Here is a 15,973-nt window from a genome sequence, read left to right as displayed (position 1 = left end):
CCTCCACATAATCGGACCATCGAGAAGTGAAGTAAGCCCAGTCCTCGCTAGTACCGGCAGCAACTATGGTGGGCCTCTTGACCTTCTCTATCTTGGCAGCAGACCCTGTCCCAGCAGAGGCATGAATTGTGGAGTGGGTCGTTAGCAGGGTAGTAGTTGAAGCCTGGAATTGGGCAGGATACGGTAGGCATGGTGGTAGCTAGGCAGGTTTGAACACAAAAGCTTTGAACATAAATGGGTTCCTGTACCGTTTGTCTTTATCCAGTAGATGCTGAATCAGCTATGTTCACAGCTGTGGAAAGAGCAGAACAGTAGTAGGTTTTAGAATCCTCTAGAACAGGCCAAGAGAAAAAAAATGAAATCCGTTTGATGTTACGGGGAATAGAATTCCAAAATAAAATAAATTCCTTTGAATTCATAAGAAAATGAAGATGTTGTATTTTTACGTTCTTTACATGATAATTTTCAGGATGTTGTTTCAACTGTGCATTAATATTTTAAATTTTATCATAGAGGCAAGATTATACGACACTTTATTTCGTCTATGTTTAAACACCATTTATGCGATACAATATTGATTCTATTATTAAGGAAATCAAGTTTTTTTTTAAGTGGTTTTTAGGGAGCATTAAAATCAGACATGCAATATATTCTAACAACCTTCGTTTGTAATTTTACCAATCCAGGGAGTCTGGTGGGATAAGTGCTCGCCCAGGCAGTGTTACAACATTAAATATGCCAAAATCATCGAGTTATAAAGTAAATTCAAAATATACTGTGGCAAGAAATTGCGCAGTTTGCTAATGACACTAATATTCCTTGATATTCTATTTTATATGACTAGTATATGTTCATTCCATGTTAAGTGTTGGTCAAAAACAACCCCTAAGAAATTTGCACATTGCGTACTTTTTTCCGCCCTTTAGTCAAAGGTTAAAAAAATGGTAATTTGAATGATCATTCCAGTGAAAAATAAGGCTAATTACGAATTTTTAGCACGTGTGGAACCAAACCAGAACATAAATAGAATCACGAATGCTAATCACAATCACGAATTCAAATTCTACTCCGGAGGTGAATTCCTGTTAAGTTCCATTCAATCACAGCACAGTTTTCGAGTGAGCGTGTGAAAGGTCCGATGATTCTAAAGACGAATTACAATGACGAGTCAGAATTCACATGTGATAAGGCCCAAAGTCAATTTGGACCAAACATGCAAAAGGCAACATATCGATGGCGTAATGATGCCTTTGCGATACGCCCTTTTTATTTAGCATTTTCCCCATTTTAACAAAGATGATCACATTTTTAATTTTTATGAACATTTTCTATTCAGAAGCAAGTGGTTAATATATCTTGGTCTTAGAGGAAACTGCCTCACCACCCCCCCCCCCCCCCGTTTATGGCCATGGAAAATAAGTTAGCTGAATGTGAACTTAAAAAGTGCAGTATAAGTGATCTTTTAAGAGTAAGAAACTATTTCCGTTTTAAGAGCATCTCGATCTAATAAAGAAACTGACACAAATAGTTTCATTTTTTTTTTCTCCAAAGATGCAGGGCAAATGTATATTTTTGTTCCTTGCCAGCATTGCCAGCCATGTATTAGCATTGCAAAGAAAATAATTCATTTGCCAGAAGGCCTTCCTGACACCCGGAATTAAGCCGATTACAAGGGATCAGAACTTGTTTTTCGTTTGGCAATAGATAGAATATAGCGTAACTATTATGAATTCAAACATTCAACATCCAAATCTTCTTTGTAGAACAAGAGGAAGTGAACTCAAGAAAGCGTCCATATGTTAAGGAATTTAGGCACCAGAGCTATGTATTTTTATAGTAAACATGTTAAACAAATTTGATGAACCATACTCGTCTTTTCTCGTGTATAGTCTTAACTCTTTACTATAATATAACCAACACCAAAAAAATAGAAGCATGACAGAAGATTCTTAGTTGCCTGAGCACAGGCCAATTGCAGAGTATCATGGTTTATATGTCTAATGATGGGATGAGTGGGGTAATCCGATTAGGTTACCAAGATAGAACTTTATCAAACTTGTCCTATCTATGGTGCCTTTCGCGTATGAAAGTGGAAGCACAACGTCAAATTTGTCAGACTGAACTTCGGTTATTTCAGCAGGATCCACCGTTGAAGTGAATTCCATGAATTTCCATGAAATTTGAAGTCCTCACAGCAAAGGTAAGTTATGCCCTTCATATAACTCTGAATCTTGTAACAGTAATGTGGTTTCTCGATGAGTGTGATCATGTTTTCCTTTTATAGTATGCCTACAAACGAAAAAAATGAAAATGAAGCATATGAAAGTTTATTGCATACCATAGTTTGGGTGATCTTGCAAGTGTAAGTTGTAAGCAAACGACACCTATATAAAATGGGAAATCTCGTTCACCATTTTAGCTTCTGCTAAGCGAAGGTAAAGATCAGAATTTTTGGGGGAATAGATTAGTTAATAGTTCTAATAAATATCGGTAAAATGATTCGTCATGAATTTTGTATTCTGTTGCAGACATGACGAATCTGAAGGGGATGCTGCTCCGTGGATGTACTATCACGTGTCTTTTATTTTCATTCTTCGTCGGGTCTTATGCTGACGTTCAGACAAGTACAAGTACATTACATCATCATATAAGCACCTCACGAGTGCTTCCTCCAAATACTAGCTTTGATGATAGCCACTTAACAGACGCAGAAAACCGGGAATCTACCGTATATGACTCTGGCACTTTCACAACCATGACAACAGTGATGGATGAAGTGACTGACCATGCTGCTGATAACACCGATGTCTCTATTGAAAGCTGGGCCTGGTACCCGATGACCTGGCCTTGGCATTCGATTCTCCGCCTGAATTCCGCCATAATTGGCATCATCGGTAATTCAGTCGTAATCCTCGTCGTTTTCAATCGTCGGGTCTCCAAGAACTCCACCGACATCTTGATCGGATCTCTGGCAGTGGCTGATCTGTTGTCTTCGATAGCAATCGTCCCCGTCCCTCGTGTCAAGTACGTCCCTTCAACATGGCTTGGTGAGGTCTACTGCCGAGTGGTCAACGGTCAGATCTTCATGTGGTTCTTCGTGACCGCTTCCATCTTCACCTTAACTGCCATTTCTGTAGAAAGATACGTTGCCGTCATTCACCCGTTCACGTTTCGGCGAATCTTCTCCATGCGACGGACAACAATCTACATCATTATCATCTGGACGATCTGTATCATCAATTACGCAACCTACTTCTATTTCTTCATCAAGGTGCACGAACCGACCCACACCTGCCAGGTGCCCAAAGACCCGCCGTCTTTTCGGCTTCTTGGAGGGCTGTCCCAGGTCATCTTCAAATACATGTGTCCTCTGTTCATCATGGTAATCACCCAAGCAATGATCATCGTAACCTTGCATCGACAAGCGAAGCGCTTCAGGTCGATGAACGATTCCAAAGTGAAAACCACCCATGCCGAGAAGTCTCACCATGCGAAAGGAAAAGTCATCAGAATGCTGCTATTGGTCGTCATCACATTCATGGTGTGCTGGTCGCCTAGCCAAATATCGTTCCTCCTCTACAGCGCACAGATCATTGGTCCTGCCTATCTCTACAGTCCGTTGAATCGTATTTTCACTGTCATGGGCTTCTACAACTCTTGTGCAAACCCAATCATCTACACCATAAGCAATGCCGAATTTAGACTTGCCGTCAAAAGCGTTCTGACGCGTAAAGGTAGCGATAAAATCTCGGCTTTCGGAATCAAATCAGAAACAGACAATCCCGATACTGCAATGAGTTCAGTGCACGATGCTTAAACACTTCATTAACTTGAAGTTATACTTTACTTGATTAATTATAATCAACACTGTATCATTGGCTGGGTAGCTATGACATGCGATCCCAACCCACATCATTTGTACAGTTGCGTCCTAGAAAAAAAATAAACGAATCGAGAGTTATCGATGAGTTAACATACACAAACAAATACAACAGATTACCTACAGTCTCATTTGAAAGTTTATTATCTATTCTTTCATCTGGTATAACTCAGAAGATTCCTCATTCCTGTATGAGACAGTGAATAAAAACAATTTGAATAAAGGATACCAAAGTCCACTTGTCGGGGAGTATCTGAATTTCAAAAAGAAATTCATGTGTGTAAAAGGTTCAGTATCAGCTCTTTAATTTGATACCTAACTCACAGAAAATGGTCAAGAAATAACAAACTTCTTTTTAAGATAATTTGTCTTTTGTATTTGTGATTAAGTGATGATAAATCATTGAATTTTAGGTTTCGGTTTTCCTCGGACGCCTTTTATTGGGATTGCGTACGGTATCACCACAGATAAAATTCATAGAGATGTTTCTATAATAATAGGAGTTGCATTATCATGTACTGTTGTATAGCCATGACCAACGGTGTTCATGAGAGTGTATGACTTTTTTCTTGACAGCATATGCCCCACAATTTCGCTCTCTTTTGGCTAAAATTGTTTATTATGTTTATAATGTATATCTTATCTCTGTGATCTACTTTTCCACTTAAAAAAAAAATATTGAAGTACACTCATATTGCTTCACATTTAAACGGAATTAAACATATGAATCAAACTCACAAGAACAAGCTAAAATTGGCACCTTCAACAAGGTCAAGACAGTACATTTTACACCTTTATGGTGTGCATTTGGGTTGCAGCTAATAAAGATGTTGAGATGTTTTAGAGTGTGCATGTCGTATTCACTCACTGCATGTGTTACTGTGTTTTACTATAGTGGTATGAAAATGTACAAAATTGGTTCGATTTTCACAACGTCTTGTTGAGAAATATATATATATTACCCAATATTTTGCTAATGACGTTTAGATGAAATGAATGAATGTAAAAATTATTATTGATTCTAGGTTTAATTATTGGTTATCAAGTAATCCCGTGAAACAAGCGAAATTATCTATGGTATTTTGGTTGTTTGTATCTACTGTACATGTACAATTGATCTATATAGGCCTACATGAAGCATGTAATTCATTTTCTAGATTTTTTATTTTCTAATAGTTTATTTTGTTATTATTGCGCTTAACACGATTTTTCTCACTATTATATCAACAGTACAGTACACTTGTATCCATGGCATTAAATACAACTGGTCATAATGACTTTTTTATTTGCATAAAATGACAAAGGAGTCAAGTCTCTAAACATAATGGTCGCCCCTTTTATTAATACCTAATTACAAAAATATATTTTGTAAAGGTCTTTTTCTATCAAAAAAAAAATATTCAAAACATCCTTCTAAAAACGTGGGTACTTGTGTGGTCATAGATTGCACTAAACTGCACTGTAAAAATAAAAACATGGTGGGGTTTTTTTTGGTCGATTTAAATGATAGACAATTCAAATATTATGAGTGCATTTTTCGATTATTTTTTGAGGATTTTTTGTGAAACGTAAGTCAAAGTTTCAGAGATTTCAGATTGAATATTGATTGTAAATGTTGTGGAAATAAATGGAGGTGTATGGGATCGAGATGTTCGTAACTTGTTTGCTTTTTTATCTCTTAAATTATCTTGTTTTCATTTTGGACGTGCTTGTTTGGCAAAACTATATATCTTTTTATTTTGTTTGATTGGTTTGAAGAGTATAAGTGTTTGAATCTTACCATCGAGAGGCTAAGCTTCCTCGAAGTTAGGGCATTAAAACTTACTATCAGACATCTTCTGATTTGCGATGCAAGTTCTCCGACGCTGTAATTTGCGGCCTAAATATATGTAGTGAGCATGCGCAAGCGCATAACGATATTATTTAGCTTTTCCAAGTAAGCGTGTCACAGAAGCAGAGTCGCTAATCTTAAGATGATGTTACTATTACTGATGTATTAATTCATATATGTTTTAGTTATGTTTGAATGTGTCAAAATAAAATTAGTAATGAAAGGTAATGATTTTACCAAGAAAAGTCTGAAAATTCAATTTAGTTTTATTTTCTCTTTTCCCCTTTTGTTCCTTAAAGGTCAATTAATTGATGGATGAAACCAATATACACCATTAATTAACATCATTAATTAAATGAATTTTGTCCTTTCGAAACACTTGTTTTACTATCTTTTTTTATCAATGATGAGAATGGGGTGTATTCACAATTTTTACTCGTTACTCTTTTTCCTTAAAAAGTAGGACTTATTGATAGAATGCCTTAATTCGATTTCTCTTTAACCGGGCCCCAGCCCTATAAGTATAAAGCGGTGGCGTACATAATAGCGAAACTTGTCAGGCGGGGGGGGGGGGGAGGTATTTTCTTACAAGTAGAAAAAAATAGGCCATCAAACCTCCTCCTGTCCCCTACCTCCTCCCCTCGCTATTGGTCTGTAGCAATGTCACAACATAATGTATATCCATGCAGTACAATATTTTTTTTCTTACAGGACGCCTCACCTGGCCTGTACATAAGTAAAGTATATTTAGGCTATAATTATGACTCTTTGATTTAGACATCGTGTGTAGGAATTCTTAAAATTCATTACAAAAAAGGAGGTGACCGATATTAAAATAAACCTCCTGAAAGAAAAGCAGCCACCTCTTCAACCGCTCCCTAATTGAATAAATCTAACGAGCCACACTACATGATCTGACGAACTACGAATAGTTGAAAGAATTTGGAGATCGATTGTTGGTAAAAGTGTTATGTTCGTGCTTCACGTTGATAGAAAGGAGAGGACAAAAACACTTCTCGTTAAAATGGAAAATATTGGGTAAGATTTCTATTTACTCACATTTTACTTATAAGACTCAGGAAATAAAATGTTAAAGTGGATCGAATATAATTCAGTTAGGAAAACCGAATGGCGGACGGGGGAGGAATTTACCTATAGGCTGATTGATTGATTTGATAATGAAGTAATTGATAAGAGACTGAAGAGAAAATGTCATATACAAATAATGTTACAATTCTTACGTCTTCTTGGTGAAAGACTTTTCATAACAGTTCTTTTTATTTCGATTTTGAAATGCACTGATCATAAAGTGGACCGGGGTGAATTTAGCCTTATAAAAATAAATGGAGTCCGTGGCGAACTTAGAAATTCGTTCAAAGCATGCATTTAATGGAGTTGCGATGTAAGCGACATATTGAAAAATAAGAAGTGATGATTTCTTCAAACAGTAATAGAAATGAAGACTGACGGAATCATGGCAATTAGAGTATTTTCACTTGTAGTGTGTATTGCAACCACCCTGTTGTAGAGCGATGAGAAAATTTGTATGGTAAACCATGGACCTATAGGTCAATGGGTAAATTTATGAAAGTGTCGCAAGGACACGATTTTGAATATTTGGAATGAAATTAGATAAAGACTTCCTCCAAAGGTTTATTGGTTTATGGGTGGAGCCTTTTGGGGGCATCCAATTAAAGTAGTTCCTATAAATACAAGGTTTTCCTCGTTCAGTATTCAAAACAGCCCCAAAAGCAGGGAAGTTGCGGGAGAAATTCATATCACATCCTCTTAAATTCGCCCCTGGACTGATATTAAGCATATTCTAATGATGCCTCTAGATAAAGCGGAAACATCACCATATTTCTCAGAAACACTTCCTACATCATTCCCTGGGACTATCCCCGGATCATCTCTCTTTACAGAGTCCAGGGCTGAGTTTGAAACACAGAGTTATTTTATTGAGATCCTGGATGAGAATCCAGGTTCTCAGGTAGGCCTATCGTTGGCCGAAGCCACGGGATCCAGTCTGAGAAGCACCCGAGTGGAGGATTCCCAAGCCAGTGTTTCTTGGGAGTGGTACCCGCTTGAATGGAAATGGTGGACGATCATCCAACTCCTTGCTGCGATTGTAGGAATCATCGGAAACTTCCTGGTGATCCTGGTTGTTTTCAGGAGAGGGATCAAACGGAAGTCCACCGATATCCTCATAGGAACTTTGGCCATTGCTGATTTCCTGACCTCCATATTCCTGATACCCCTGCCACCAATCAAGCAACTCCCATCGACCTGGGTCGGTCAGATCTACTGCAAGATAGTCTATGTCAACACCGTCATGTGGACCTCTGTGACTATTTCTGTTTTCATCCTGTCGGCTGTGTCCATTGAACGCCTTGTTGCCATAGCCTATCCTCTACACTTCAAAACTATCTTTTCAAATCGCTTGACAGTGATCTACATCTTCGTCATCACTGCAGTAGTGATCGTCCTCCAGGTCGTGTGGTCTTTCACGACCTTCGTCGATGAGGACAAGAATACATGCGTATTGCGATATTCTTCAAAGCAACTGCAGGCGGACGTCGGGATCGCCTTGTTCTTCTACAAGATTGTGATACCGGGTTTGGTCATGTTTGTTTCGCAAGCTCTGACGGTCATGGTTCTGCGAGCAGAGTACAAACGGTTCGGCGACACGGGCAAAGACATCAACGTTTGTAGTCCTCAGGTCAAACTTTTGATAGCGAAGAAAAGGGTTGTGAACATGCTCCTGATCGTCCTGTTAACCTTCTTCATCTGTTGGGGTCCTAATCAGATCTTCTTTCTGTTGCTCAACCTTGGTCTAATACCCACATCTTATCTGTATGGTCCGTTACATCGATTTCTTGTTGTTTTGGCTTTCTTCAACTCTTGTCTCAATCCGGTTATCTACACGGCCCGTTATCCACGGTTCCGTGAAGCTCTTAAAGATTTGTTCTCAAGCTCTTCTATCAAGTCACAAGTCCCAATCTTTGGGCAGAAAATGGAAACTTCTACAGTGCCTACCATTGCCAGTAATGTTGCTTGACTCCATAAAAGGGGGATGCGGGAGCGCTATCGGGACTGTCATCTCCTATAAAGACTAAAACTACAAGTTGCACATCTGATTACGAAAAGAACGTTCAGATTCCCTACAAGCGTTGTCTTGATAGAGTGTACTCTTGAGTTACAAGGTACATGGTAGCTCATTTGGGATGTGGAAGTGAAGAACTTTAAATGATACCAAAATAGAAGTAAATTTAAGAGTTATTGGACTTTCTGCCAGTCAGACAGGATGTTCCATGCATGATTCGGAAACGTGGGGAATTGATAATCAGTTCTGTTTAGTATGTTTCATCAAGGGGTGATCTAATAACAACTTCTTTGTCGGGAGTTAAATAACTAACAACACTTTCATTTTAAGTATTCTAAAACACAGTAATGGATTGCATGGTGCATAATCACCGCCGATTTATCCTATGTCTTCATATACGGCACAGTGGGCCAGGAGAGAGCAAAAGTGCGCCAAAACTGGTTTTTGGTCATGAAACAAATTTTGTTTTTTTCATGTTCTAAGCAAAGATAAGAACCTGTAGAATGCCTCCGTACAATATTTCTCCATTAAATTGAATATTAGTTGCCCATTTTTATTCAATGTTACCGGAAAATGACTCTTTACGGCTACCGCATGTGTAAATGACACGTTTGAGATATTTCACTGTTTTGACAAAACGGATTGCTTAATTTATTTCTAATTCACGGTGCTTTTTGATGAATAATTGTTTTAAGTGATCAAAGATTTTCAAGATAAAATGATAATCCCTTCAGTGGCAATTTTGGACGAAACCATTTGACAATGGGGGTGTTTTAGCATTTTTTTTTTTCATGAGCATTTCTTTTACAAATTGCTGCCGATTGCTGCGCTGTAAATACCATGGCGGTCTTTGTTATAGTTCATGCTTTACACTGATACCAAATTTAGCTGCATATACGTGCATTTTCTGGAGATATAACCAATTTTTCAACCACATGTTCGCCGTATTTATCACAAAAATCGGTCCAAGTTACTGTCCCATTATATGCGCGTGCATGCCGAACGTTGCGGGTGACATTAAACATCAAACTACCCGTCGCGTTCTGGGAGAGAGAGAGAGAGAGAGGGGGGTGTCTAGCTGGCTCAAGTGTGTGGCTCTTGTGACTGGTGTCTACCTTTAAAATATTTTCGTTAAACATACGTAAAGGCAAGCTTTCATTTCCAATTCCACTAACTATATAATAATACATGTAACGCAACTTCATTTTGATGCCAAACTGTTCCATCCCGTGTTCCATATCTGATATGCTGTCATACTGAGAAGATTAATTCTTAAGGTAAGATTCCCGGGTAAGATTATATATTTGGTTTGTTGTTCATAAACCAAGTAGAGGCTACTGTATATCGCTATAACACACATGACTAGGGATGTGATAGGTCTCTCGCAGTTTTCTGACAAAATATGAAAATGTGTATAGGACACAGATGGGATATACGTGGGCTCTATTACATGTATAAATTGCATTATCATTATTAGTATTTATCCCCCAAAAGGGTTTGTAACTTCACATACACGTATGAATTCGTTTATCTCTTGGCTCATTCTAAATTTGCTATAATTGTTGGTATCGATCAAGAAGGAAGTGTATATTATCATTTCAATGATTGTTTGGTTTATGATTCTCATTGACTTTATATGTATTCCACAGGTTAATGGTAACAGGTGACATTGTGATTAGGAGCAAGTTTTTAAGAGTACAACAATCACAGCCTCTTCCCCCTGATGTTCAAAGTATGCTAAAAAGATCTTCTCACCAAAGACACAATAGTTGTTGAGATAGAGAGACTCTGATTCGGAATAACTTTGTATACGCCGTTCTTGGTAGGCCTTGTAGGGCCTTGTACTGATTAACCTGCAGAGGACCCGGCCTCTAATCACTGGAATCATTATTTTAAAGATTTCACTGTCCACTTCTGGTATCAATCCATTTTAATTCATGTAGGTGTGGTTAATCATTGTACACAGGGAATAAAAATACTCCTTTTCATTTTTTTTTTACAATTTCACTTTGAATTTTACAATTCCGGATTCATGGTAGGACGCCCTCTTAAAGCGATACTCGGGTCACCAATTGAATTATTTGTACCCCGAGCACAGACTTTTTCTGGTTTGGTTGCCTGTTTGTGTGTTTGCTGTTTGCTGATATGCTGAAATTATTGCTGAAATTTATCTAAAACTAGTTTCTGAAAATTTGAAACTTATTGTAGAATTAGAAACATGTAATTTCTGCTCAAATGTTAACAGCCAATCAGAAAACAGTATTTTAACGACGTCATCAATATTTGAAAATACTTTTATTGAATTCTACGGGTGAAATTACCCCTATCTATCAAATTTAATCATACAAATGTGTGAATAATGGGTTTTGGCGCACTTTGGGTTCATTCTGGCCCACTGTGCGGCGTCGTGTCCAAAATGTCACCCTTTCCCATTTTATAGTGAATCATTCTATCTGTTTAAAAAATTCCTTCAATTTCTCTTATGACTTTAAGCTGAAATCCTACTATTAATTGCTGACAGGAAATTCAACGTTCTTGCATGCAGCAACCAACCCCCCCCCCCCTCCCATTTTAAACGATGGTGTGTGATTCTTTGCTTGATTACTGGTACAATGAATGCTCTCAATAAAAAAAAATCTCCCTGACGTCGTGTTCGTCTACATTGGTGTGGTTGGTGTAAATAATCTGAGTATTGTGCTTTATAGGGTTTATGTATTATTTTTCATTGTGAAGTGAATAGGTCACTATTCCTTAATGAAAAGTTATTCGATCATATTGCCTTAAAATCGAAAAAAGAGCATATAGGCTTATAAAGAAATATTAACAGGATATTGTTTTGTTATTTCTAAATGAGATTGGGTGAGTAGCATTATATTTTTTCATAGATTCCACTGAGGAGAAACTGTCACTGTTTTTAGATGGAAAATGTTATTTTTGTCGATAATCTTGTTGTTTTTCTTATCATTTTCGTGTTGCCGTCTTAATAGGGCGATTCCATGCTAAAAAAAAATCAGCCTTTCTACTGGGTAGACATGTAAAAAATGACAACCAACAAAAATGTCGTGCCCATGGGTGAATTAGAGGTGAAAATGTTGCGTGCCGTATACATTTCTGAGTCCCATACGACACGAATTTTTTCCTTTAATTCACCCATAATCAACATTCTTTTTGTTGGTTATCAGTTTTTCACATGACTACCCACTATAAATTCATCATTGACACAAAAAGTATTTTTTTACTGCTCAAGCATTCAGCTAAGAGACTAGAAATTGTTGTCGAAATGTCCCATACGACACGTCGTGAAGAATCACCCTAAACATGCTAAATATAGTAGTATGCATGCTGAGACAATTAGGCCTATACACCCCCATCCGTAACAGGGCCGTGGGAACGATTTTTTGACTGGGGGTGCTGATCTCAATTCGACAAAGCAAAAGAAGAAAACAAAGTTTTACTCAAAAATAAAGATAATTTTCGTCCCGAGAAATTTGACAAGCAAAAAAAAAAGTTTCTGTAAAAAAAAATATTTTGGTCATCTTGGTTAAATTTCTCAATTTTGTCATACCGTTCAATATTTATAGGGGTGCTGCCTATGGAAAATGATGCAAGCAGCACCCACAAGGAAAATTTTTGGGGTGCTTCAGTTTTTGGGGTGCTTCAGCACTCCCGCCTCCCAGGGCCATGATCTGTAATAGATTTCCAATCACTCAAACTAAGTTAAACTTAGAAAAAAAATTGATTCTTTTATTTTAGCCGATTTGATATATTTCCAATGTTATGGGTGGATATTCATAAAGAGAAAAAATTTGGTTTTGATTAGATGTTTTATTAGATGATAACAAACGTGACTATGCTATAAACAAAATAGCGTGGAACCTCATTTTCAAAGCATCTATCTTCAAAAGAAAAATATTATACTGTGGACATGATTATTCATGTTTTTTTAGAAACCAAATGGTAAAAAGATATTTACGAGATCGAAAAAATACTGCTCGTATATCCCATAGGCCTATGTTTGCATATTATTGAATTTATCAATTATTTTCAGTTTCCGCTGATTTGTACAGGATAGATGATTACTTAGGACTTGATGTTGTATTATACATAACCAATTTAAAAATTTCCAGATGTTATAGTCTTTATTATTATTTATCAAGTAAATACATGTTTTTAGAAGAATGGAAAATGTAAATATTTATGTATACTTACAATGTGCGCTGTAAAACCTCATTTATTTCACATCTCTAAAAACATACAAGATACAATACATCGAGATCAAATCAAAACAATCAAAATGATTCCATAGTAATGTAGTAAATAATGAATATTGTTAAATTATAACAAAATAACAAAATACATAAGGTAATGAATAGGATGTGAGGAGTTAACAAAAGGCCAAATAGGCCTATCTAGGCTACTCACTGATTAACATTCATTACTGAAACATTTTGCAAACAACTTCTTAGATTGCAAGAAACGCGGATTTTAAAATCAACCAAATCAAAAAGCCATAGACTACTTAATAAGTGAGTTACGAATTGTTGATAATCATGTTGTCATAACATATTTGTAAATGATCTTATACTTTGTATTCAATAAATAGGAAACTCAAGTAACTGCAGTTATAGGCTGCTTGCTTGATTGTTAGCTATAAGTTGATTGATTAATTGATTGATTGATTGATTGATTGATTGATTGATTGATTGATTGGTTGTTTAGTTGGTTGGTTGATGGCCTGATTGATTGGTTGATCGGTTGATTGATTGATTGATTGGTTGACTGATTGATTGATTGGTTGGTTGGTTGGTTGGCTGGTTGGTTGGTTGGTTAATTGATTGGTTGGTTCATTGATTGATTGATTGGTTGGTTGGTTGACTGTCTGGTTGATTGATTGATTGATTGATTGATTGATTGATTTATTGGTTGTTTAGTTGGTTGGTTGATGGCCTGATTGATTGGTTGATCGGTTGATTGATTGATTGGTTGACTGATTGATTGATTGGTTGGTTGGTTGGCTGGTTGGTTGGTTAATTGATTGGTTGGTTCATTGATTGATTGATTGGTTGGTTGGTTGATTTGTTGATTGACTTACTGATTGATAGATTGATTGTGTGATTGGTTGGTTGTTTGGGTGGTTGGTTGGTTGGTTGACTGTCTGGTTGATTGATTGATTTATTTATTGGTTGTTTAGTTGGTTGGTTGATGGCCTGATTGGTTGGTTTATCGGTTGATTGATTGATTGGTTGACTGATTGATTGATTGATTGGTTGGTTGGTTGGTTGGTTGGTTGGTTGGTTGGTTGGTTGGTTGGTTGGTTGGTTGGATGATTAATTGATTAGTTGGTTGGTTGATTTGTTGGTTGGTTGATTGATTGATTGGTTGGTTGATTGATTGATTGATTGATTGATTTGTTGGTTGGTTGGTTGATTGGATGATTGATTGATTGATCGACTTACTGATTGATAGATTGATTGTGTGATCGGTTGATTGATTGATTGATTGGTTGACTGATTGATTGATTGGTTGGTTGGTTGGTTGGTTAATTAATTGGTTGGTTCATTGATTGATTGATTGATTGGTTGGTTGGTTTATTTGTTGATTGACTTACTGATTGATAGATTGATTGTGTGATTGATTGGTTGGTTGTTTGGGTGGTTGATTGATTGATTGATTGATTGATTGATTGATTACTAAAACATGGAATCTGTAGATACAGGGGATGTTGTAGTAATTCAAAGAGTGTTATAGTAGGAAAAAGATTGATAGATGAATTTTTAAATGAATAGTTTTACATCTAACCTAGATTATGATCCTCGATCACGACACATGTTGCTCTATTGCCATCATCGCCGGAGATGGCGTAGTTTCGTTAAGTGTCTTTAACATTTATTGATAACCACATACAGGAAGGATACATGGAGGAAAGAAAAATTATTTCACAGCTATATCCAGGCTGCAGCCCCCATGGCATATAAAATTTACCTTTAGAAGCGGCTCTTACCGGGGGCGGGGGGGGGGAGACTACCAACCCTATTATGCCTATATAAGGTTTTCAAATAGTGAAACGGGGATGGGGATCGAGAAGAAGTTGAAGAATGGAGTGGGGAGAAGAAGGAAAAGTGTTTAATTGAGAGTTCTGGGTCATACATTGCACCTATATCTGTACAAAAAAATGACGTCACCTTGAAAGTCGTCTTAATTACTCTTTCTAAAAAAACAAGAAAAAACCCATGGTGCCTTCCCTGTTGACATTTCATATGAACTTTCTATAAATAGATTTAGCATTATAGAATATTTCATGGCATACAGGTCCTCAACCGACCAAGATACTTGAATCAATCCTATTTGATGTGGAAATTAAAAAGTATTAGTAATAATTCTGATAAATGAAGACAGATCTAACCAAATTATCATTTGAATAAGTATATGAATACAGAACGGTAGTGTAACCTTCATGCATTTTCGTCGATCATTAACTTGTCCACAAACTAGAAGGGTCTAATCGTGGTTTAAGCTGGTAAACAGAAAAACGAAACAAGTCGAATGATCTTGCAATACGACCCCCCCCCCAAAAAAAAAAAAGACGGGGGAAATGCAATCACTCTAAATACATCTGCCCCTTGACAGTCGGGAGGGGGCTGTTTTCACACCGTTTCTAATGTCTTTTACACTCTAAATTTCAAGGATTTTAAATAAATCCAGATCGGCTGTGAATAGTGACCAGTCGAATAATATTAGATTAAGATTTAAATCATTAAGATTTAAACAATGGTGTTTTTTACTCCGATATATCTGACCATTTTCCTTTATTTCATATTTCAGAATCTAAACTACAAAATCAACCCAAAACAAAACTTCAAAAACGAAATTTATCAATAGACAACCTTCATCACTTTTCATCAATTTTGAGCATGCATGACTGGTCTGGTATTTTTTAAATTGAAGACCCAAATGAAGCGTACAATATTTTTCTCTGTAATTTTCAGGAGCTATATAATAAACAATTGCCCCTTCAGAATATTGTAAATCGTAAATGTCCACGATAACCATGCATTACAAGGGGCATTATTAAATCAATTAATAAGAAGGATGAATTATACTGCAAATTTCTGAAAAAGTCAACCATCGGGAAACGGTCAAAGTATCTTACCGAAATAGA

At 36.8% G+C, this 15,973-nt stretch overlaps 2 protein-coding genes across 2 annotated transcripts; both read left to right on the top strand.

Moving 5' to 3' along the window:
* The first annotated feature begins 2,114 nt into the window (after positions 1-2,114).
* LOC129274596 (allatostatin-A receptor-like) lies at positions 2,115-5,527 on the top strand. The gene is made up of 2 exons (XM_064108185.1): positions 2,115-2,200; positions 2,529-5,527. Exon 2 carries the CDS (start codon positions 2,531-2,533, stop codon positions 3,815-3,817), a length of 1,287 nt encoding a protein of 428 aa, XP_063964255.1. The 5' UTR covers positions 2,115-2,200; positions 2,529-2,530; the 3' UTR covers positions 3,818-5,527.
* A 2,012-nt stretch (positions 5,528-7,539) lies between these two features.
* Positions 7,540-8,769, top strand: LOC135156303 (galanin receptor 2a-like). The gene has a single exon (XM_064108254.1). It carries the CDS (start codon positions 7,540-7,542, stop codon positions 8,767-8,769), a length of 1,230 nt encoding a protein of 409 aa, XP_063964324.1.
* The last annotated feature ends 7,204 nt before the right edge of the window (positions 8,770-15,973 follow it).

This window comes from Lytechinus pictus, chromosome 13 (genome assembly GCF_037042905.1).
Source record: "Lytechinus pictus isolate F3 Inbred chromosome 13, Lp3.0, whole genome shotgun sequence".
NCBI classification, from domain to species: domain Eukaryota; kingdom Metazoa; phylum Echinodermata; class Echinoidea; order Temnopleuroida; family Toxopneustidae; genus Lytechinus; species Lytechinus pictus.
This window is presented reverse-complemented; position numbering and strand designations above follow the sequence as displayed.